General features: G+C 38.3%; 1 protein-coding gene across 13 annotated transcripts in view; it reads right to left on the reverse strand.

Moving 5' to 3' along the window:
* Nucleotides 1–17,011, reverse strand: part of NRXN1 (neurexin 1) — a 1,209,846-nt gene extending 1,192,835 nt beyond the window's left edge. For all 13 annotated transcript variants that reach the window (XM_018055223.1, XM_018055219.1, XM_018055217.1 and 10 more), the window contains exons 1-2: nucleotides 16,618–17,011; nucleotides 12,247–13,910 (exon numbers count right to left, since the gene is read on the reverse strand). In XM_018055223.1, coding sequence (XP_017910712.1) covers nucleotides 12,247–13,018 — 772 coding nt within the window. In that variant the 5' untranslated portion in view covers nucleotides 13,019–13,910; nucleotides 16,618–17,011. The remainder of the gene's footprint in view (nucleotides 1–12,246; nucleotides 13,911–16,617) is intronic.

Raw genomic sequence — 22,377 nt, forward strand, 5'->3', positions numbered from 1 at the left:
AAGATAACTCAAGGAAATACTGAATACATGAATTTTATTTCCACTGAAGACATAACAAGAATAAATTAATTTATATCATTAGAAAAAGGATTTTCATTAAATTTAAAAAAGAAATTCTGCCCAGAAAAAGTTTTTAAATATTTAACACGGAATACTAAGAGAAGGGGAGTAAATATGAAATTGCATTAGTTTATTCAGGCATCTTTTAAACGCAGAGCAGATTCTTACACATGAAGGAGTATGTAAAGGATACACAGTTATTATTTTAATATTAAAAAAGAAGGGATTACAAGTCCAAGGCATGGCCTCAGGAATCACGCATGCAGCCTTCATTAAAATGCCAGCTTTGCAAATTCCTAGCGGGCCTCAGTTTTCACATGTTTAAAATGGAGAAAATAGCACCTACCTTATGGGTTTGTGAGGAAGAGTAAATGAATTAATATGTGTAAAGAACTTAAATCAGGGCCTGACAAAGAGTACGAGTTATGTGCGATTTTGCTCTTGTTTTTGTTGTTTTTACTGGTATTAGTAGGAAAGAGACCAACGACACATTGCCAAAGATAAAAGATGATTATAGTTTCTGTGCCTGAATTGTAGGCAAGAATATGGCTATATTTGCCTCTTTCTTCCTCCTGTGTTTGCCTTCAGCTCAATTCCAGGGCTAAAAGTCAAGAAATGCATATTCTTATCCCTTCCTCCACTAACCAGATGTGTAATATTTTAAGTCACTAGTTCACAATGTTCTGATTGTTTCAAATTCTATTAGTTTTCCACTGTCTCTCAAACTTTTCTCCAACACTCCTTTTTCCCTAATCATCTTCTTTCCCTATCTCCTGTTCCTCCTTCTCAGCCTTCTATCTCATTTTTATTATTACATATTCCAAGCATCACAGCTTCTCTGAGGCCTCATTGTCCTTCCATCCTCCATCCCTATGGGTGCAAGACCCTCCAAAATTAATATCTGGCCCCAATGCAAATCAGCATTACCTCTGTTTTAGGATGAAACACAACATTTTCAGTGTCATACAAACAGGGACTTTGTCCAAGATGAATAACACCCTGAGTCTAGGGGAGGAAGATGTACCCATCATTTTTCTTTGTTTCCAGCGACCTCTGGGAAAATGGTCAGCTCTCAGCTTACAATCAGAGAGGGGGAAGTGCCATCTCCGATGAAGAATTATTCTAATTCATGAAGCTCTACCTTTGCCTATACTTTGAGGAAGGAAATCAACATAGAGAGCTGAAGAAGGATAAACAATGTATAAAGCCCAAGGTGGGGGCAAAAAAAGCTTTAAATGTTATTTGAAGTAAAAAAAAATTAAATTGTAGAAGAAGATAGTTTACTATATTCTATTTATTATATTATTTTTATCCCACTGTTCTAATCTGAATAAAAGTATAAGGGGCTTCCCTGGTGGATCAAATGATAAAGAATCTGCCTGGAATGCGGGAGACCCGGGTTCAATTCCTGGGTTGGGAAGATCCCCTGGAGAAGGAAATGGCAACCCACTCCAGTATTCTTACTTGCAGAATTTCATGGACAGAGTAGTCTGGCAAGTTATAGTCCATGGGGTCGCACAGAGTATAAGAGGCCAAAGGAAAAGAGATTAATAATCCATATGTCAAAAAATTACCCATATAATGACAAAAACTAAACAATGAGTCATGTTCTGAACCTTATAAATAACTCATTTGAATATTAAAAGCAAAATTTTGTAGAGATTGATACCCACTCTGGTAAAGGGTTTTGGTGCTATTATTGACTTTTTAAAACCTGGCTGGCTGTTTCAAAATATTTCTCTGGTGGTCTTAGCTTATAGGAAAATCACTAGGAGTTCAGTAAATAAGTTTAACTCCCTGGTTTTCTTAAGTATGAAAGTTTTTAAAAAGTCATTATTAATATTAGTTTAACTTTTTTCGTATGTTTGAATATAACTGTGGTTTATTCTGATAGATATTTAAATAATAACTATTATTATTTTATAATAATAAAATTTCATTAAGTTAGTTACTCTTGGTAACTGACAACGCAGTCTTAGAGCAAGACTTAATATATTTTGTCTTTAATACAACCCGCAGGAACAGTTGGGGTTTTAGTTAATAATATGAAAATGCTATTTTGCAAAAACCTCAAAAATCTCTAACATTATGCCTGATCAGAGAAAGTCAGTTGTCATAATTTAGGGATAAAATTTTCAAGTTTCTAAGGTCTTCTATAGAAAAAAAATATGTATTTCTCTATATGAGAAAACATATAGACTATATTAAATCATAAAAACATTATATTTTATTGATATGTTTAACTAGTATATATTTTTGAGGGTTTTAATATGATTTTCAAGACTTCAAATAAAATCCTTCTCTATTTATATTATGTAATTTTCTTTTACATGTCATATTTTTATATATACAAATCTCTGTTTATATACATGTACGTTTATGTATCAAAAACAAATGATTCATTATTTTAAAATATCTCAATACTTTATTTCACAGAAAATTGATTCAATTTTTAAAATGGGTTCATAAATATATCCTCCTATACATGTAATTGTGAAATTGGGTCATGGAATACAATATATAACTTCCTATTTTTAAAATGTCTTGATCTGGAAAAATTAAACGTTTAGTACCTTAAACATCACATACAGTCATTTCAAATAAATAATTACATTGTTTTCAGGGGAAAAAAATCAATGTTGCACTCAAGATGAAAAGCTTAAGTTGGAAGGTAGTATCTTCCACAGAGCAGCTATACTTATATGCTGTCATGCCAGCTTCTTCCCTAAGGAGAGTCCAGGCATGCTTAATTGTAGAGAGACATCATTACTTAGAAGAAAAACATGAGTCTTTAATTTCCTTGCCTCTGCTGGACTGGAGTGGTTCTTTCTGCTGAATCTAGCAATGTCTGGGTAACACCCAAGTTTAGCTGGCTCTACATATAAGACCAGGTATTGTAAGGTAACAAACAACAGTAACTGTGATCAGTACTGCTTCTGTTATGGATTGCCATCCACACAGAATTCATTATGTCCATAATTAAACAAAGGGAGGACCCTCCTAACGTTAGGATGCTAGTGAGGCAACTGTTCTTCTTGGCAGTGCCTCTTCTAACTTTGGAACCACCAGATCCCTCCTGGGAATCAACCTGAGAAAGTGCTATTTGAAGCAGCACTTGTTCCCATAATGTGGCATCAGTGTCTTACTAAATACAGTTCAGACAGTTTTGAGCACAAGTGACTAGACAAGTGTCCAGGTCAGCACTTTGTCTTGCCAGGTCAGTCTTGTTTTCTTCCCACTTCTTTCCAATAATAGTGTTTCATATATACCAGAAACAGCATAGAGAATATATCTTTCTAACTCCAAGAAAATACTCCCAAGTTAAATTTTAGGCAATGTGTTGGGAAGCCAAATTCACTTATCCAAAAAGAGACACAACTTTCTCATTATGTAATTTCAATTAAGTGCCCAGTGTACCATCACCTATATCTTCAGCAGAATCATGTTCTAACTCAGCAACTCTCACTAAGTGTATATTTAGGGGACCAGCCTGGGTCTTTACATTTGTGCTGAATCACCAAGGACTTTGATACTTTTAATTAACTGTATCTCCTAGAATCTGAAACAGATGGAAATTGTGTCCCTTGTTTTTTGAAACTAAGTATTTTCATTCATATGATCAAGAATTAGTTGTAATATTCTTTACATGCAAGATATTGGTTCTTTACTTCTGGTTGCATCAGAGTAGAATCAACCTGTTAAGCATAATATGAATAGAAGGCCAACAAAAAAAGCAAATACACAAGCATTATATAAACAGAGTGTGATGAATCCTGACAAGCTAATCGAATTCTTTATTACCATGACATTAGGAAATGGCACTAAATGTAAGGGTCTGCCACAATCATCAACTCTGAAGGTTTTATTAAAAATCAGCCATTCAAATTGGCACCACGTTGACAAGTAGGGAACACATTTTCAGCAGTTATCACCCGTCTGTTAAGTGAGACACACAGGTTTTGTCCTACAATGGATACAGCTGCCTGCTGGGACAAAAGACACACCTGGGCTCAAGTTTCATCTCTGCCATTGAGCTACGGAATTTTTGGCAAGCTAGTTTTTCTAATACAGTTTACTCATCTGTACAATGGGCATTTTACAAAATCTATCAAGTAGGATGCTGCAGGAAAAAATATGGTAAAATAGATAAAGTACACTGCACAATGCCTTTCACTTAGTAAACATTAAATAGTAAGTATAATAAATGTGATTCTAAACAGAATGATTTTAAATTGTACTCAAATTCAAGAGGTGCTTATAGCACCAGTAAAGTAGGAGGGCCTAGTGTACCTTTTGAAATAATCTGATGCCTAATATTTTGGTGGGGGGGGGGGGAAACCATGTTATTAATAGTTTAGAGAGTATAGCTTGACTAGTAATTTTTTTCCAACATCCACTCATTCAAGTATTTATTGAGCTTTTACAATACATTCATCATTAATTACCTAAAATACCAGTAGCTGAGTTGCTTGACTCAACTTATATTGCTTGAATGTATTGGTAAGATTTTCACTCAAATAGATACAAATGTAAAATAAGACCCTATGTTTTATTTCCAATATAAAGGCACAAGAAATTGGAAACCAGATTAAAAGTTGTGTAGGAATTTAAAACAATATCTCTCTCCTTTCTCTTAGGTTCATTCATATATAAATACACTTGCTTCCTGGAAAGGTCACTGGATTTATGTTGCAAATATCTGACTCTTGGGCTAAAATTTGTAAATATCTATTTCCATTAAGGATTCCTTTACAATTTTTTTAATATATAATCAGTGCATTGGTATTCATTGAGAAGCATTCCTTTCAACGCTTCTGAAGGAATTTTTTTGTGGGGTGGGGCTTATACAGTAAAGAACATAAATCTTAAGGGTATAATTCAGTGAATCTTTACTCATACATATGCCCACATAACCACCACCAAGATTATGTCAAAGGCTCCACTGTGTCCTCTTCTAACTCAACACCACTGAAAGGGAATCCCTATTCTGACCTCTATTACAGCAGATTTAGTTGTGTCTGTTTTGAACTTCACATAAATATAATCATATGATATATACTCATACAGTTGCTACCTTATGTTACTAATTCCATTTGTTTGGATTTTACATAGGAGGAATAAGGAGATCTTGAGCTCTTTAAGCAGTTTGTCTATATTAATGTGTCAATATGTACTAAGAGAACTCTACCAAATCTCATACCTACTATTGGGTGTAAACAATGTAAAATTCATAGAAAATGACTTCAAAGTAGATTTACAGAAACAAGTTTAACATTTTCACTATTCACATCCATAACATCCTAGAGCCACTACCCTACTGACATTGGATACTTCTAAAGTTTCATGTTTTTCTGAGACTTTTACATCTATTATCTACTCACAAACCTTCTGTGAGGTAGGTTAGCTGGAGTTCACAATCAGTAGTAGTCTGATTAAGTGTTTCTCAAAGTGCAGTATTGAAAACTGAAATTAGAACATCAGCAGCCTTACTTTACTTTTATCAGAACTTAGAAGCAATGCCACATCTGGAATTTAGCTCTTCAGAAGCCACACCACCTTTTGTTTACATACATTGTGTAAACAATAACACTGTTGGAAAAGAATCTGATAGAGCACTGTAGACATTCCATACTCAAGAGGAAATGCATGGGATCCATGCTTAAGAGTGAAAACCAAAAAGCCATGCAATTTCTGAAGAGCTCTAAATCAACTAACCAAAATAACTTTTCTCTCCCTAAAACTTAATTCAGACATGTTAAGACTTACTACTCAGCAAGGACTACACTTACCAATTTCTACACTTCCAAGTAACAGCAAGAAAATGAGCCATAGAATCATAGGGAAGTACACAAGGAAAAAGTAAAAGGGCTCTACGTAATAGTGTGATGCATAACAAACTAAAATCCTTTAGAATGCAAAAATGATTTATGCTAATTATGTCAAATACTTGTGCAATTTTTGAAAGTACAGTTTGCCTAACAATTTCTAATAACAGCTTGATCATCTTCATGACAAAACAAAACCTGGATATCTACAGTAAGGCCTAATTTTCTGTGTATGCCCTACGAGCAGAGTAGTCACCAAATGCTCACTGAGAAAGTAATAAAGAATGTGAGTCCTGTTTCCAGAAACCAGTGTGGCTCAAGGTTCCAGTACTCAGGATGCAGCTAAGAATAAGAGAAATATTATATACTACCCGTCCTTTTGAAGTCAATCAGAAATCTCTTAACTAATCATTTAATTATCAAATTTAATTCAATGCTATCCAAAACTGGAACATGATGTTACTAGTATATATGATTTTACACTGAAAATATAATCTGTTCATGCAACTATAAGAAACCTTTCTTGAGTTTTTAAAAGTTCAAGTATATTAGCTAACTTCTTTGTAACATACAGGCAAATAACTTGAACTTACAGATGAACCTCAAAGACCAATTATAAATAAGATAGATTCATTAGATACCTATAAATTAGGATAAATATTATAAAAATTCACTAAGAGATTAGGATAGATCAAAGTATTTATGTAGAAAATGATAGTTTTTTACAAATGCTTTTGTGTTAAAGATTCATTTAATTATAATAAAATTTCTCAAGTAGAATATGTTTTAAATATTGTGAATTACAGCCAGACATGGGTAACATTAGAGCACAGCTGTGTAAAACAGAAATAAAGGTTCTCTGTGTATACTCTTTGCTTTTCTTTGTAAGTTGAAACTTCAAGGCTAATCAAGTAAGGATCATTATTACATTAAAAATCTTTTTAAATTTAAAAAAAAAGTTTCATATTTGAATTTTCAGTGCCTACTCAATGGCTCAGCAGGTAAAGTATCTGCCTGCAATGCAGGAGACACAGGAGACAGGAGTTTGATCCCTGGGTGGAGAAGATCTCCTGGAGGAAGAAATGGCACCCCACTCCAGTATTCTTTGGAGAAGGAGATGGCAACTCATTCCACTATTCTCGCCTGGAGAATTCCATGGACAGACCATGGAGTCGCAAAGAATTGGACACGACTGAGCGACTAACACACACACCAGTATTCTTGCCTGAAAAACTCTCTTGGACAAAGAAACCTGGTGGGCTATAGTCTATGGGGTTGCAGAGTTGGACACAGCTGAGCATGCACGCATATATTTGAATTTTACTCGACAGGAGCCCTGAGGAAAGTGGTATCAGTAGAAGTAGTGGTGCTAGTGGTAGTGCTGATAACAGTAATAAAAACAACAAGTGGATACTTTAGAATATTTACTATGTGCCAGAGACTGTGCTAAGAGCTTTCCACGAAGTGAACAGCTTGCTTTTGAGAAGAGCCCTTTGAAGCAAGTACTATTATACCATTTTTACAGATGACAGTATTGAGGAATAAAGTTTGAGTGAGCCCACTGAAACCAGGCAGTGTGGTCCCACAGTCTGTGTAATTCAATATTTTATACTACAAAAGCATCTCAGCATAGTTAAACAAACTAACACATTCCACTTCATTTGCGGCATTCTAAAATGGTCAGTTTTGATTACTATTTTACAGCCAAGATAAACTTTTTTTGATAGATCAGACAGATGCCTTTCATTATTATGCCTCACAAGCTTCTCGTAACATTTTATCTAAATCAAAATTATGAATTTCTCCATACCCCTCGAAGCTTTTTCAGCACAGGTGATCCACCTTTCCTCTGACGGTAGACTTCAAACAAAACTCTAGCAAAAATCTCTGAATCATTTTTGTCCAGTAATTACCTATACAGTAACTACTTAATTTTTTTAACCTTATGAAGATTATATCTATGTATTATTTCTCTTTAATGGAGCAGTTAAAATACTGAAAGCCTAAAATCTATCTATCAGTCTATCTATCTATCTATCTATCTATCTATCTATCTATCTATCTAAAATCACAAGGAAGGCATGTTGAGCAAGGTCCTTGGGAATATAGTTAAATAGGGCACTATCAATGGGCTCCGGAAGCCTACAGATTCAATGGGCATATCTGAAAGAAATCACATAATAATCCACATAAAGGGTTCAGATAATGCATTTTACAGGTAGAACCAAAGTGTTCTAAACAAGTGGCTTCAGAGTTCTATACAGAACCAAACTTACAAAGATTCTAACTTCCTCAGAAAAAGAATCTTGCTTCCGTCTCTACAGTTGGCAGTGTGCGCTTAACAAATGTTGTTGAGTGACAAACAGAAAATAATGCTTTTCTCTGGCCTCCTATCAATCTGGTCTCTACACTATAGTCAGAGTGATCATTCTGAAATGCAAATTTGATAATGATGGCCTCCCCCTTACCTTCCACACTAAACTCCTTCCATTGCTTTTCCATCATTTTTTCAACAAAGACTGAAATTCTTAACACTGTGTTGGAAGGCCCCACAGGACCTGACCCTACTGCACTAAGAGTTCCACATTCAAGGGCCTTCCCTTAGTTTCCTGAATGTGCCATGTGAGCTTCTACACCAGGCTGTGACTTAACATTTCTCCTGTGTCTTTACCTGGCTAATTCTTTATCTCTCAGATTTTTGTTTAAGTATCACCCCTCAGGAAAACCTTTTTTTGATTAATTCGGTTCACACTATTTTAATTTCTCATAATACAACATACTTGTCCTTCAAAATATATACTATTGTTTAAAGTTTTCATGTATTTACTTTTTTAATTACTGAGCCTCCTCACTGGAATGTGAGGCTTTTACCTTCCTATCAAAGTAGGAACTATTTCTAAGAGTTTACTCAGTTGTATCGCTTAGGCCTATGATTCAGGCACATGCAAAGCACATAATACTTGTTGAATAAAGAGAAAAATGAATGAATGAGTGAATATGGTTGTCTATCTGGCAACATTCATAAAGTCATAGCAAGCAGAGGCTTCATTAAGTGATATCTATCACACTGTCATCTTTAGTAATATTAAGCAATCAGCCATCACAAACCACTTATGTTTCAGGCTATTTAAATACAGGAAGTGAATAAAATTGATACTCAGTCTAGTATGACATTTTCATATAAGTGGCCCTAAAATGCATAAAATCTGCACTTGGAAATAATGAAATGTATAAGTTAAGTTCTCATTGATCAGCTTTTTACTCTCATTTTTAACTGGGTGGCCACAGAATTCACTAATTCTTTCAAGCTGCTAAGAAAACTATTAGTGATCTTAAGTAGAAACTTATTAAATAATAATGATCCCAGGACACTTAGATGGGTATGATTCACTGAAAAAGCTATGTATCCCATAAGTATCCATCATATACATTAGTTCTCTCTCTGTGTGTGTGTGTGTGTGTGTGTGTGTGTGTGTGTGTTCTCTTGAATAACCACTGGACCTAAAAAAATGATCAAATCTAATAAAATGGAAAGCGTATTCAATAGTCATGATAAATACAGGACTTGAGAGTAAGAAGGTTGGTCCCAGGCTCTTCCACTAACCTGATCATGACACGTAACCTTTCTGTTTTCTCTTTCCATTACCACATGAATAAATAAATAAAACTTGTCAGGCTATCTGAACAAATGAGTAAGGATAAAAGTGAGCTCATTAAATGAAGATATTCTAGAAATCCATAGGTGCAGAAGGTGTTTAAAGGCACTCTAGAAAGAAGGGAATATTCCTAAATTTTCTTGTTAATAATTCTTATTGTATTTGGAATATAAAGGCAACTAAGATATTAGACTTTTTATCAAGTTAAAAAAATTGTAGTTGGGACCAGATATAATTTGAAAATTATTTAATGTTTGTTGTTAATCTTTTTTTCCAAATTTTCTCAAATGCTAATGGGTTTGTTTTTAAATCACCATGTTTCTTTAAATGTGGCAATCAGTGTAAATACTGGCTACAGGCAGGGCTTTGTTTATATTTTATCTGAATACAAATCATCTATCCCTAGCCATCAATACATGATTGGTGTTGGGAGAGGCATCCATTCTCAATTAATTATTTAATAGTCACTTGACACACATGAAACAGAGAAAATAAGCAAAATGGAGCCAATCGTTCTAGGGAGACTGACTCTGCCTTTATCACTCCATTTTCCATTTCAGAGATATGTAATTCTGCTTCTCTCAAAATATTACTTTTGCCATGCCTTCTCCACTCTTAACTGTTCCTGATTATGCACATCCCTGGATTCCTATGTTAAAAATGCACAGAAAAATAAAAATTTTCATTTAAAACACCCTCCTACACAGAACAAGCTGTCATTGTGTCATATTTGTTTCCTAATTTAAGAAAGGAAGTTAAATTTCATGTGTTCTTCCTTAAATTGTCTGCTTTGTATTTTAAAGCAGCATTGGGATATTTAGAGCAATGTGTCCCATAAAATAATGCCCATCTTTTATTCATTTCTATGTATCAGTGCAGAGGTACGCAACTTCAATTTATACTATAGCAAATCATCAAATGTAGCTAACTTATTCATGGCTTACAATCAAGTTAGATTTGGCAGAGAAAAAAGCATATACTGTTTCATTTTTCATAAAGCATAACTATAAAACCTGATGTTAAATCCATGGAAATTTACCAATCAAGCTAAAGTGTAGTATAGGCCATGGGATACACAGTCCTCTATAATTATTTAAGCCAAAATACATGAAAACAAAAACCTTCATGGAGACAGAAAGCAGTAAAATCACACCTTACTCTTTTTTTACAAAACCATGAAGGCTACAGAACTCTCCTAATGACTAGATTCTTTTCACCCTTTCTGTTGTTTAAACAATTACAAATTTTATCAAGTCTTCATTTCTCTTAAAGTCAGGTAAGAGAGAACTGCCAAGTCTAGTAAGATATACAAGGGCTAGTTCCCCTTAGCAGTGTCAGCAATAAAAAAAAAAAAAAAAAAAAAATGTCCAGAAGATATTATACAATAAAATACAGCCATACGTAGAGTTTTTGTCTCTAAAGCTTTCAAAATAAGATTTAATAATTCACCTTTAAAAAACAGCGATAAATGCCATTTATCCATATGTCGTTGATTGACTTGATCTGACCCGAAAGCTATCTACTTTAAACCCTGACATCTTTCCTGCTCAGCCACAGATACATTCATATTTCTTTTTCATATTATTCACTTTTTGTTCACATTCTTTCCTGTATTTATACAACAATATTTGTCCTTGGTCATTGTTATGTAGCAACATTGGAAGAACACATCAATGACTGAATGTTATGTATATAAGGGAGAAAATTAAACTTAGAGGTATGAGGGTTTTTGTGTTTGGTTTTTTTTTTTTAATTCCACAGTTTCAATCCCTAAGAACAACAGCTTGGCCTCCACTACTCAGATAAATATATTTAGCTGAATATCCTTGGAAAATTTCTTGCAATGCTTCATATGCATCCCCTGTTTATTAGCCTGCAGAAGCTTCCCAGTCCAAAGTCTAAATTTCTCTACTATTTACCTTCCCAAGTCATCTGATTGAGAAATATGCTATTTAATCTCTAACACTTCTAAACATGAGCTGACCTCTCTCCCACTTCAAGAAACCACAGAAACAATTTGATTAAACCAACAAATGTTGGACATAGCCAGAGAAACTACCATTAATTCCAAGAGCCCTCCTCCTAATCAAGAAATTTTGCCCAAGTCCTGCCCTACTCCGCCCCCCACCCCCTTTCCCCACAGGGGCAGGACTGGCCACTCTACTCATAAAAGGCACAGCTGTGTCTATGAATCCTTTCTCCCTTGCCCGTTACCAACTATGTGGGGATTCTCAACCATGGTCAATTTCTCCTGACTTCATTTTTCACCAAACGTATGCCCAATCTGCATCTTACGGGGGAAATCTGTGTATTACAGACAGTGGTGACAGAGGAAAAGCACATTTTATGTTCTGGTGGGCCCCAGTCCAGCGAAGAGAAGGAACGGCTTGGCAAAGAACCTGAGGACTGAAGAAGGGAGGTCATTTGACTTCCCACTTGGAAGGAAGTAGTACTAGTGGAAAGGGCTCCCGGGAGGAAGCTGAACCTGGAAATGGGGAATGCTCAACCTTTTCCAAGAGGCCACGGGAGGGGCTGTGGGAGGTGAGAAGACGGAGAGGCCCGAAACAGGTTTTCACCTGGACCCTAGGCGACACAAGCTCTCCAGAGAAGGAAGCCCGCATGCACAGGCCCCGACCTGCCTCGCCCTTCCTCCCCGTACCCTGCCCAGGCCAAGGCCCCAGGGCTCCAGCGTCATCGGGCCTTACCTTGGCTGCAGTCCTTGCCACGGAAGCCGGTTCGCGAGCAGTCGCACACCGCCTGGTCGTCCACTACGGAACACACGCCCCCGTTGAGGCACACCCCGCCCTCGCCCTCCTCGCCTGCTTCGCACGGGCTCCCGCCGCCGCTGTTGGGCGGCTCGTCGTCCAGCTTGACCTCGCCGCTGTCCACGGGCAGGGCCAGAGAGGAGTTGACCCGCACGTCGCGGATCCAGCCTTTGAAGGGCTCTCGCTCCCGCACGGAGGCCAGCGTGAGCTTGAGCGCCGCGGCGCGCAGTTCCGGGGGAAGCCCCCCGACGAAAAGGCCGCTGAACACCGTCATGTCCCGGCGCTTGGACTTGACCTCCACCCACTTGGCCTCCACCTGGTCGATGAAGAGCGTGGTGTTGCGGAACTGCCGGCGGATCCGCACGTTGTGCCACGAGCCGTCGTTGACCGGCGTGTCCGTCAGGAGCGTGGCGGGCTCGGCGCAGAAGATGGAGAAGCTGAGCTGCAGGCGGCCGCCGCGCGTTAGAATGAGCTCCAGGAAGTCGCAGAAGCCCTCGTCGTCGAAGTAGAGCACTAGGCCCCGGGCGCTGCGCGTCTTCAGCTGGAAGCTCATCTCGCTCTCGCAGCAGGCGTTCCACTTGGGGAAGCGCGTCCACTGGCCCTCAGCACCCGGGAACTCCAGCCCGCTGCCCAGCTCCGCCCAGCAGCCCAGGAGCAGCAGCGAGAGGCACAGGAGAAAGCAGCCCCCGCGCTGGAGAAGCGCCGTCCCCATGCTCGGGGCTGGGGTGCGGCGGGGGGGTGCCGGGGCCGACAGGGTCAAAATGATCTTGGACACCGTGATGCAGAAATCGGGGTCCGGAAAGAAGTCGGGTAAGGGGACAGGCCGGAGTGGGAGGGATGTCCCCTCCTTTATCTAGCTCTTTTTTTTTTCTTCTTCTTCCAGCAACCCCTCCCTCTCTCCCTATAGTCCCCTCCCAACTGGGAAATGTAGACCCCAGCAGCACAGGGCAGCCACAGAACTTCTAGACCAAAGGGAGGATACACTTTGGAAGCAACGTTCTGGAAAAAGGTGTCAACAGAAAATCAAGGGAAATCGCACATCCATTTGAGTCCGGTGAACTAGTCCAAGGGCATCGGTGGGGTCGGCAGATACTTCACTCTTCAAATACCATCGTCTGCCAGGTATCAGCAGTGGTACCAGGCAAAAGGGAAATGGTTAGAGTCAGGTAAAAAGCAAACACTTTCCAGGGAAGTAAGATGCCGGCAAAGAACCAGGATCCTTGAATGCTTGGTAACACCTCAGGTGTTTCTCCTCCAGATGCAGTGTCCAAACCAATAAGGCACCACTTATCAACCCGAGTAGCTTCAAAGGCCTGCGTCTTCTGCCATTATCATAGACTTCCAGTACCACTGTAGCCAAAGCAGAATTCCTTGCACATAGCCTCAGGGGCAGGGTTTTACTTCTTTTTTTCCCTCCTCAACAGTAGGGTTCAAACACAGAAGCTATGAAATAGCCAGAAGCTGTTAGAGGTGGAAAATACACCAGCTCCTCTTCTCTCCTCTCCGTCTCTGCAAGGCCAAGCTAACAAGCCAGTGTTATCAATTGGTCGTGTGTTGGTGATGCGTTTTGGTTTTATTTTGTCTTTTTATAAGGACCCAGAAATCTGCAGAGAATTAAAATAAAAATTAAGTTCTAAAGTCTGAGCATCATATAATCATTATTCAACCCAGAAATCAGGTATATAATTGCTGTTATTAGCAAGTCAGAGTTAACCTTATTGGAAAGAACTTATTTGTCCTGATCTATAAGTAAGAAGAACTAATGTCTCCTAATAGTTAATATCACACTCTTATAATCAGCCACCACTACACCCTTGTAGTTTATTATAACCATTCATAGGTAACCCTCCCAAGGTTTTCCTTTTAAATAGAAATTTTGGTTAATGTTATATTTTAATGTTTCTGAGAAAGTTTAAAATATATGAAAAGGAGAGGGGGGAGAAAGACTGTTAGAAACTTCTGCTTATATGTGCACTGGTTATATGGACAATAAAAATACAGCCTATTTAAATCTCAGTTAATAGCTAATTTTACAACAGGCGAAGCATACCAAACTGTTAACTGGAAGCTCCCAGCATGGATTTGTGTAGCATACCTACTCTTATTTTTCTCAGAGAGAGAAGAACACTGATGGTTTCTTAAATTTCAAATGAGTATTTTCTTCCTTTTTATTGATGGAATCATTCGTTATAGGAGAAAATACCTCACTGGAGTCAGATGTCTGTTTTTGGCAGCATTTGTGTCTCAACTGCCATAATATTAACTCCTCTAAAGTCAAGTATTTAGTATTTTGCCTAACAGTGCAGTAATCTTAACTCCTCTTCAAGTCCTTTCTGGCTGTCAGCTCTTAGAATTTGTGTGGTTAGAATAGCTACTATGTCACCTTAGCTGCTATGGCTCGAGGAAGCTCACATTTAAAATCATATCTTTGAATTACTCACTAAACTATTAAATCATCTCTCTTTATTCAACTCTAATCTGACAGGTTCTTGTAATGGTATAGAACTCATATATAGTGAATTCTTTTTCAGGCTTTTTTTTTTTAACCAAAAATTACTCTCATCTTTTAACCAAGAGAATCACAATGTATCATCTGGTCCAGTTAAGAAAATATATGTATTTCCTTCACCATTTCCATTTCTCACTATCTCCCCCCGCCCAACACATACACGCACAACACACACAGGCACAGACACCAGTTTATTGCCTAGACACAGAAACTCACTATCCAATTAACACTTTTTTCCCTACAAGCTGAAACTAGCAGTAATTTATGGCACCGCATTGTGCTGCTGCTCCTCCATGAAGGGAACCGAGAACATTTGTCTTCAATACAGAGCAATCCCTACAGGTGTCATCTGAGAGCCACCAAGCTAGGGGATCCCACTTCAAGTTCCTCCCCAGATGAAATTGATGACCGGTTCTCTCTCTTTCAGCACACACACAACACACTACACACACTGCCCACTAGCAAAGGGACTTTAAAATCTCAGTTGCTTTTTTATTACGGCTGATACATGCCACACCATGAGTAATCACCAGCCATATCTTGTCTACTCCTGCTCCAAACCCAAAGAAAAGTGCTCTTAAAAATCATTCTAAAAGACATATTATTCAGAAGACTTTCATTTTTTAAGTGGACTCAGAAATCTGTGAAATTTTCAGTCATTGTGAAATAAACCTGAAATTTCAAGATCAAGAGTAAGTGCTTTGAAACCGTTTACAAGCTCCTGTGTTAGAAAATCATTTTTTTTTGTTAGTCAGTTGGAATCAATTGTTTTATTAATTGACATTCCATAGATTATAAAACCTTTCTTTATACCGCTCTCTTGCCCTCCTCCAACAATGCATATCTTGACAGTTTTTTTTTTAAGGAATGTAAAAGAGGGAGGAAAACATATTTTTACCACAGGGGAGGTCAACTGACTCTCCCAGTTCTTAGAGGAAGCTCATTGTGTGTAAGAGAGTATCTCTATTTATATGGAGAAAAGGATTCTCTCTAGGTGCCGGGGAAAACCTGGCGAGTTCACAAATTAGAGGATAAAATAAAAGGATCTGAAAAACAACCTCACTGCAGCCAAAGGAAGAAGCGCTCTAATTCAAAAGCAGACTAACAGCCTCATTAATCTTTTCTTTCATTTCTAGAATCAAATTCATTCCCAAGCCACTGGAAGGATCGATACAGTATGCTCATGGGCTGCAGTTGCATTTATTTTAATATGTTTATGGTAACACACACACGCACAAACATGCACACACCTTTCCATGCATCATTCAATGTATCATAATAAAGAACCTGAAATGTTTGAGAGGATTTTTAGAAGCGCCTATCATTTCTCCCTGGATATTTCAAAGTCCCTTAATACCAATGCACACCCAAAATTCTCCCTGGCTTTCCCGCCCAGTCTCTAAGCCCCATCTCTAATACCAGTGCAGTTTCTTGGAGCCTGGAGTCGACTGCACAAATTAAGGATAGGCACAGCATGGGGCTGATGGGGAAGGGAAAGAAAGATGTAGCTCTAGATGTATATTATTGCTTTGGTTTCTAACTTGCCCGTTTTCTTTTTCTGCTAATAAATCACTGCATTCAGTCTTCAAGTTACTACCCCAGCTCCACCATCTCATCTTCTTGCCATTATTTAAAAAGCTTCATGCAAAACAACCAAGATCTATACTCCTCCACCCTCCCACCACCCATCCTTCCCTGTTCATTTGTGGCAGATCCTGGCTCAATTACAATGGGGAAAGATATCCTTCTCCAGCTAGCCTCGCCCCATCCCCTCCCCCCCAACACAAATTGAGCTTCTTTACCTGCCCGGTTATTCCCCCTTAGCTCGAGCCAGAGCTTGAGGCATGCAACGGTCAAAGCGAATTTCCTGAGGTCTGTGGATAAGGCGACTGCTGCTGCCTTTAGAGAGGCGTCAGGCTTGAGCGTCTATCTCCAGGAGTGCGGGAGGGGAGAACAGGCAAAGGAGGGGAGCAGAAGGAGGAGGAGAGGGAAAGAGCTGGGAAGGAGGAGGCGGTCGCGGAGCCCGAGAAGGCTGGGTTACGTGACGTTGGGTGCTGTCCTTCTGAAAGAGAAGGGCGGAGCTGAGCTCTCCGCAGTACCATGGAGAGCGGCGGGCCGTCCCCAGACTGGGATACTGGTGGGCTCAGCCCGCCGGGCGCAGCCCCTCCCGGTGGGGATGCTGCGCAGTGAGGTGTGTTTCTGCCTTTGCTTCGTCCTCTTGCCGGGGGAGCCCGATCCTGGGGGCGGGGACCTAACGCAAGTGCTTCTAACTTGTCACCACCCACCCTCCCCCATGAGAGAGAGGGGAGGTGGATATAGAAAAAGAGGAAGAGGAGAAAGCGGGAGAGGGAGAGAGAGGGGGAAAAAAAAAGAGAGAGAAACACGTAGCCTACTGAGCATGCCCAGGCCCCTGCTAGACCCACGGAAAGCTGTGTGGAGATTCCACTTCTCCGGGGTTTTGTCTTGATTGGGCAACGGTATCTGAGAGGGTTGGTTCCAGGGCCTAAAGGAAGGGGCCAAGGAGTCTGTGGTTAAGATGAGCTCTCGCTTTACTTGCGCACTTTGATCTCTTGCTTGGAACCCTAGAAAAGCTGCAGCTCTTCGAAGAATACAGAGACAGGCAAGGTTCACACAGTCGCTGGCGTTCCCCCAGATCCACAGTCCCTGCCCCACCCCTTACAGTGGCCCCGGGATGAGTGATCACTTCAGATCTTCACGATCTGCCCAAGCTTTGCCAAAAAGATGCAAAAGGGACCCACCCAGTTAACGTGCCAGTTTAAGAGCCCAGACTCATCTACTGGACAAGGTACTTTGGTGGTAGCGTCTCCTCATCCCTTCTCCTCCCCCAGCTTTCTGTGCTCTGCCCTGGCCATGGACATCCGGAGCTGAACCAAGTTCTGTTCTTGTTTAACTCTTCGCTCGGTCTCCTCCTTCCTTTTGCAGCTGGTAAAACCTGGAGGCAGTGAAACTTGATACAAGGCACTGACCATATCACTGGGCATGCCCAGTAGGCATTGCTGAGTTTGGTGACAAAAGAGTTAAATCTAAAGAAGCTTGCAAAATAGGTGGTAGAGAAGTCCGAGGTGTGTGGCTTAATTATAGTTTGAGTCCTATGGACATTTAAATTTCTAACCCTATTATATTCCTAGTCTGGGTTAGTTTTAGAGCAGGAAAAGCAGACATATTTATTTCAGTACCACAAGCCTAATAGCTTCAGCCTTAAATATTGTTAAGGTAGGACTATTTTCTGCATCTTGGCCCTATACAGCAAAACTGTAAAACATAGACAAATTCAGGAGTACTAAAATAATATACGTTCCAAATCTGATGTCCATTTCCTGCCAAAGAAGCCAGAACTCATTCCTTTTGATAAGCCTATTTATACTTTCACTGCTTGTCTAAGAGTCTAAAATAACTTGGATACAGGAATAAATTGTATTATTTTTATTGGCTTCAGAAAGGCAGTGTGGTCAAGTAATTAAATGTGTGGGAACTAGAATCAGGTTGTCTGGGCTTGAATTTCATCTCTGTCATGTAGCAGCTGTGACCTTAAGTAAAATGCTTAATCTTGCAATGCCTCAGTCACATCATCTGTAAAATGGATATGTTAACAGTTCCCAATTTATTTGTTGTTGTGGAGGTTAAATAAATAAATAGATATAAAATAGTTTAGAACTGTGTTGAATAAATGCTATCTTTTTTCTGTTAGTTCCAAGCCCATTCTGTTCTCTCTGACCCGATGGAAGTCACTTCTCTGAAATCCAGATTCCTTGAATGTAAAGTATGGGTACTAGTGAGTGCCATTTATTACATAGGACTACTTTGGGAATGTAATGAACCAATAACTGCTAACATAATATTTTTTTAAGTGAATTATTAAATAATGTAAAACTAAGTCTCAGAAAAATACCTTATCTAAGGTTAATCAGTCATTAAGTGAATTTGGACCACAAATACACTCTACCTAACTTAGGGTATTTTTGAAAACTTGTCAATAAGTTCTAGAACAAATAGCATATAAGGTGTGCCTACATATGTCTCTTATAGAGGTAAAGCTTACTACAAAAGTAAGTAGAAGGGACAGCTAATTTAAAAAAATTGAATCTAAAAAGGTTCCACGATACCCTTAAGATCTGTGTAGGTTCCTCAGTAAATCTGATGATGCTAGCAGATTTCTAGAGGCTCTCTTAAGAGTCAAAGTCCTATCTTTTACCTGGACTCTTAAAACCCATTGATTGCCACCAGTGTGTAAGACCTGATTAATTATTTAGTCTCTTTCATTTTTCCTTTGTGAATTTGGATCTTATTTTCAGTTGGTCTACACAGTGTTTCCACTGGATTGTAGTTTTCCACAGGCCGTCTTTTGTGATTTTCTAGTTCAAAGATATATTAAAATTATTATTCTTCATGTATAAGTTTTAAAACAAAAAGTCCTATGTGCCTACTCCTCACACACACACAATCTAAACTGTGAGGCAATAAATTATGTGTTGCAATAATCTCCTTTGCAGTTACCAGATTTAAAGCAACCACTGTATCTAGTCTAAGAGATATGGACAGACAAAAGATCTCTTTCCTTCAGTAAGTATGCAGAGAGAAAACTATCAGTATGTATATAGAATGGGGAAAAAAAATCACAACATAATTTAGCGATAAAAGCTCTTTAAAGTATGACTTGCTGTGTTGTCTCCAAATGTAAATTGCTTCAACTCTCTGAACACTAGTTTCCTCATCAGTAAAATATAGATAATGACACTTTATTAGATCTGGTGAAAATAATGCCGATATCTGATGCTGAGTATCTACTCCATGCCAAACTGCTCTAGTATTTTACTTACATTAACTTAGTTTATCCCTCACAGCAACCCTATAAGAAAGAGTCTAGGATTTTACTCATATTACCAATGAGAAAAGTGAAGCACAGAGAGGTTAACCAAGAGTCAAGGTCACACCTAGTAATATAAGAGCAAAGAAGAATTCAAACTCAAGACTGTGATCTTATATACCACGCTACACTGCCTCTCATCAAATGATTGAATATGCCTAGCACACTACTTGACACAATACAGGTGCTAATTAATGTTCATTCCTTTTTTAAGAGTTTCATCAAGAGGAATTCAGGAAACTACACAGTCAAGTTTGGAATGTATTAGTAATATCTTTCCTTAATGGCAAATAATATATAAAGTATCTTAATGAAAACAGATGAGGTGTTTTTAATGTTATTATTTCTTTTTTTGTTTGTAGGTAAGATGTAAAATGATTCCTATTGAAATAAATATGAGGCAATTTAATATTTGTTGGGGCTTCCCCTGTAGTTCAGACAGTAAAAATATCCTCCTTCCAAACAGAAAATGCCGGTTAGATCACTGAATCGGGAAGATCCCTTGAAGAAGGGAATGGCAGACTACAGTCCATGGGGTCACAGAGAGTCAGACAGTACTAAGTGATTGACACTTTCAACATTTGTCAGAAGAATCTAGTACCTTTTTTTTTTTTTTTTTTTTTTTAGAAAGGTGGAAACTAGGATTAATTCCTCTCCAATCACCTAGGGGTATCTACCAATTTTAGGCTACAGTACTGTGTGAAGGATTTTAACTTCTGCTCCTTTCTACTACTCAGAACAAATGAGATAATTGTGAAATCAAGGTGGTTGTTTATGCTTATGTCTGATTGGGAGAATTCCTAACAACCGAAATATGGAAACATAAATAATATCTCATACCATAAACTGGTAAACATTTTGCAACAATGAAAATGGAAATGCGTGATCACCATAAACAAACATATTTCCATAAGGTATTAAATATTAATGAGCATCCTAACTTGGAAGCTTGCTCTACACTAAAAATAAATGAAAATAAGTGATAAGATTTTTTTTTTGACTGAGAAATGAATATAGAGACACTCTGTGTTTATTGCTACAATCATAGCTTGTGCTTTAACATTAGGAGATCAGTGTAAACACCTACTTTCTCAATTAACATTAAGGCAATGTGGAGGTTTTGAGATACCCATGAATTCCAAGACTGCTATCAATTTGGAAGAGGGTTTTAGCTTTACAAATATGTGATTGAGAAGAATTGTATGGTAATAATGAAGGAAAATATGAGTTGATATGTATTAAATACCTTTCCACTAAAGATGGTAGATAATTTAAAAGAGCAATAAGATTTATCATTTTGAGGGATTTTCTATTTGCTGTGATACAAGTGATGAAAATGAAAGCCATTTTTTCCTACTGAAATAATGGTATTACTAGGGAGAGATTAGATTAAATGATATTCTCAACTAAATTTCAGACTAATAGTGAATTCCTCTACTTAATGACAGTATCACTGTGGCATAATCGGAATGCTATTGTTTAGTTTACAACTTATTTATTTTAATAGTAAATACAACACTGCTATTTGGTTTGTGGCTAAATGTCTAGCTGGTTTCCTTTGTATGAATCAACATGGTTTCTTAGTAACAAAAGTTTATGAATAGTTATTGAACATGCCACTATGCAAACCTCATTTTCAACAAAACAATTTAGAGGAGTTTTTAAATGCAAAGAAATAAAATAAGTCTGGGTCTTTGGACTCAGCTATAGAATGGAAAAAAAAATACTAGAAATTTCATATAGAAAAAGCCCTATAATTTCTCATGAAGTTTACTAAGTTACTTTCAAGAGAAATAAACAAACTCAGCATGTTATATAGTTTTGTACTACTTGAAAAAATAATCTTTGGCAAAGTAAAATTAGGCTACTTTCACATGAGTATATAATTTTTCAGTAATTAGAATAGAGACTGGTTTTTAATGGCTACAAATTACCTGAATAATGATAATTACTAATGTGTCAAGCCACAGTAGAGAAAGCACATGAATATGTACTTGAGAATAGTACTTTAAGTTCTAACTGATGCACCTGCTAGAGAGGTTTTAATATGGGATCCCTGCAGTGCTTTTGATGGGTAGTGTTCTTAAATCTAGGGTACCACCAACACCTGTGTACGTTCCTTCATGCCTCCCTCCCATCTCTCCTTCCCCCCACAATGATGAAAAATCTTTCTGAAGAAGAATAGCAGCTACTAAACTAAATTTGTGAGAAATCCCTGTGGGGGTAATTTTAGTCCCTGATTAGTCACATATTTGAGCCAGGGATCTAACCCGAGGATCCTGCAAGTCTCCTGTATTGCAGGCAGATTTGATAACAGTGAGCTACCAGGGAAACCCACTCACATCCCTACTCACAGTCAATCCCTCCCATTTCCGATGGCTAGACTTCAGGAAAGGAATTTTCTCATCTGTCAGAATCTAGCTTTATGCTTATTTTTGTGGAGCCCCTGCAGCCAGTGTGTTTAATTTAACCAATACAATTTATTTTCCCTTACTGTGACTTTTGAGGGAAGATCAAGAGCTGTGCTGAAGTTCTAGATGCCGGTGAGACTCAAAACCTTCTTTCACCTTTGCTCAATTTCAGCTACCCTCACAATCTGTGGAATCAATCCTCTGTGTGGGCATATTGAAATCATTTGTCAGTAGCTTTTAAGGCACATCTTGTGTGAATTATTGTT

Source organism: Capra hircus, chromosome 11 (genome assembly GCF_001704415.2).
Source record: "Capra hircus breed San Clemente chromosome 11, ASM170441v1, whole genome shotgun sequence".
Classification (NCBI taxonomy): domain Eukaryota; kingdom Metazoa; phylum Chordata; class Mammalia; order Artiodactyla; family Bovidae; genus Capra; species Capra hircus.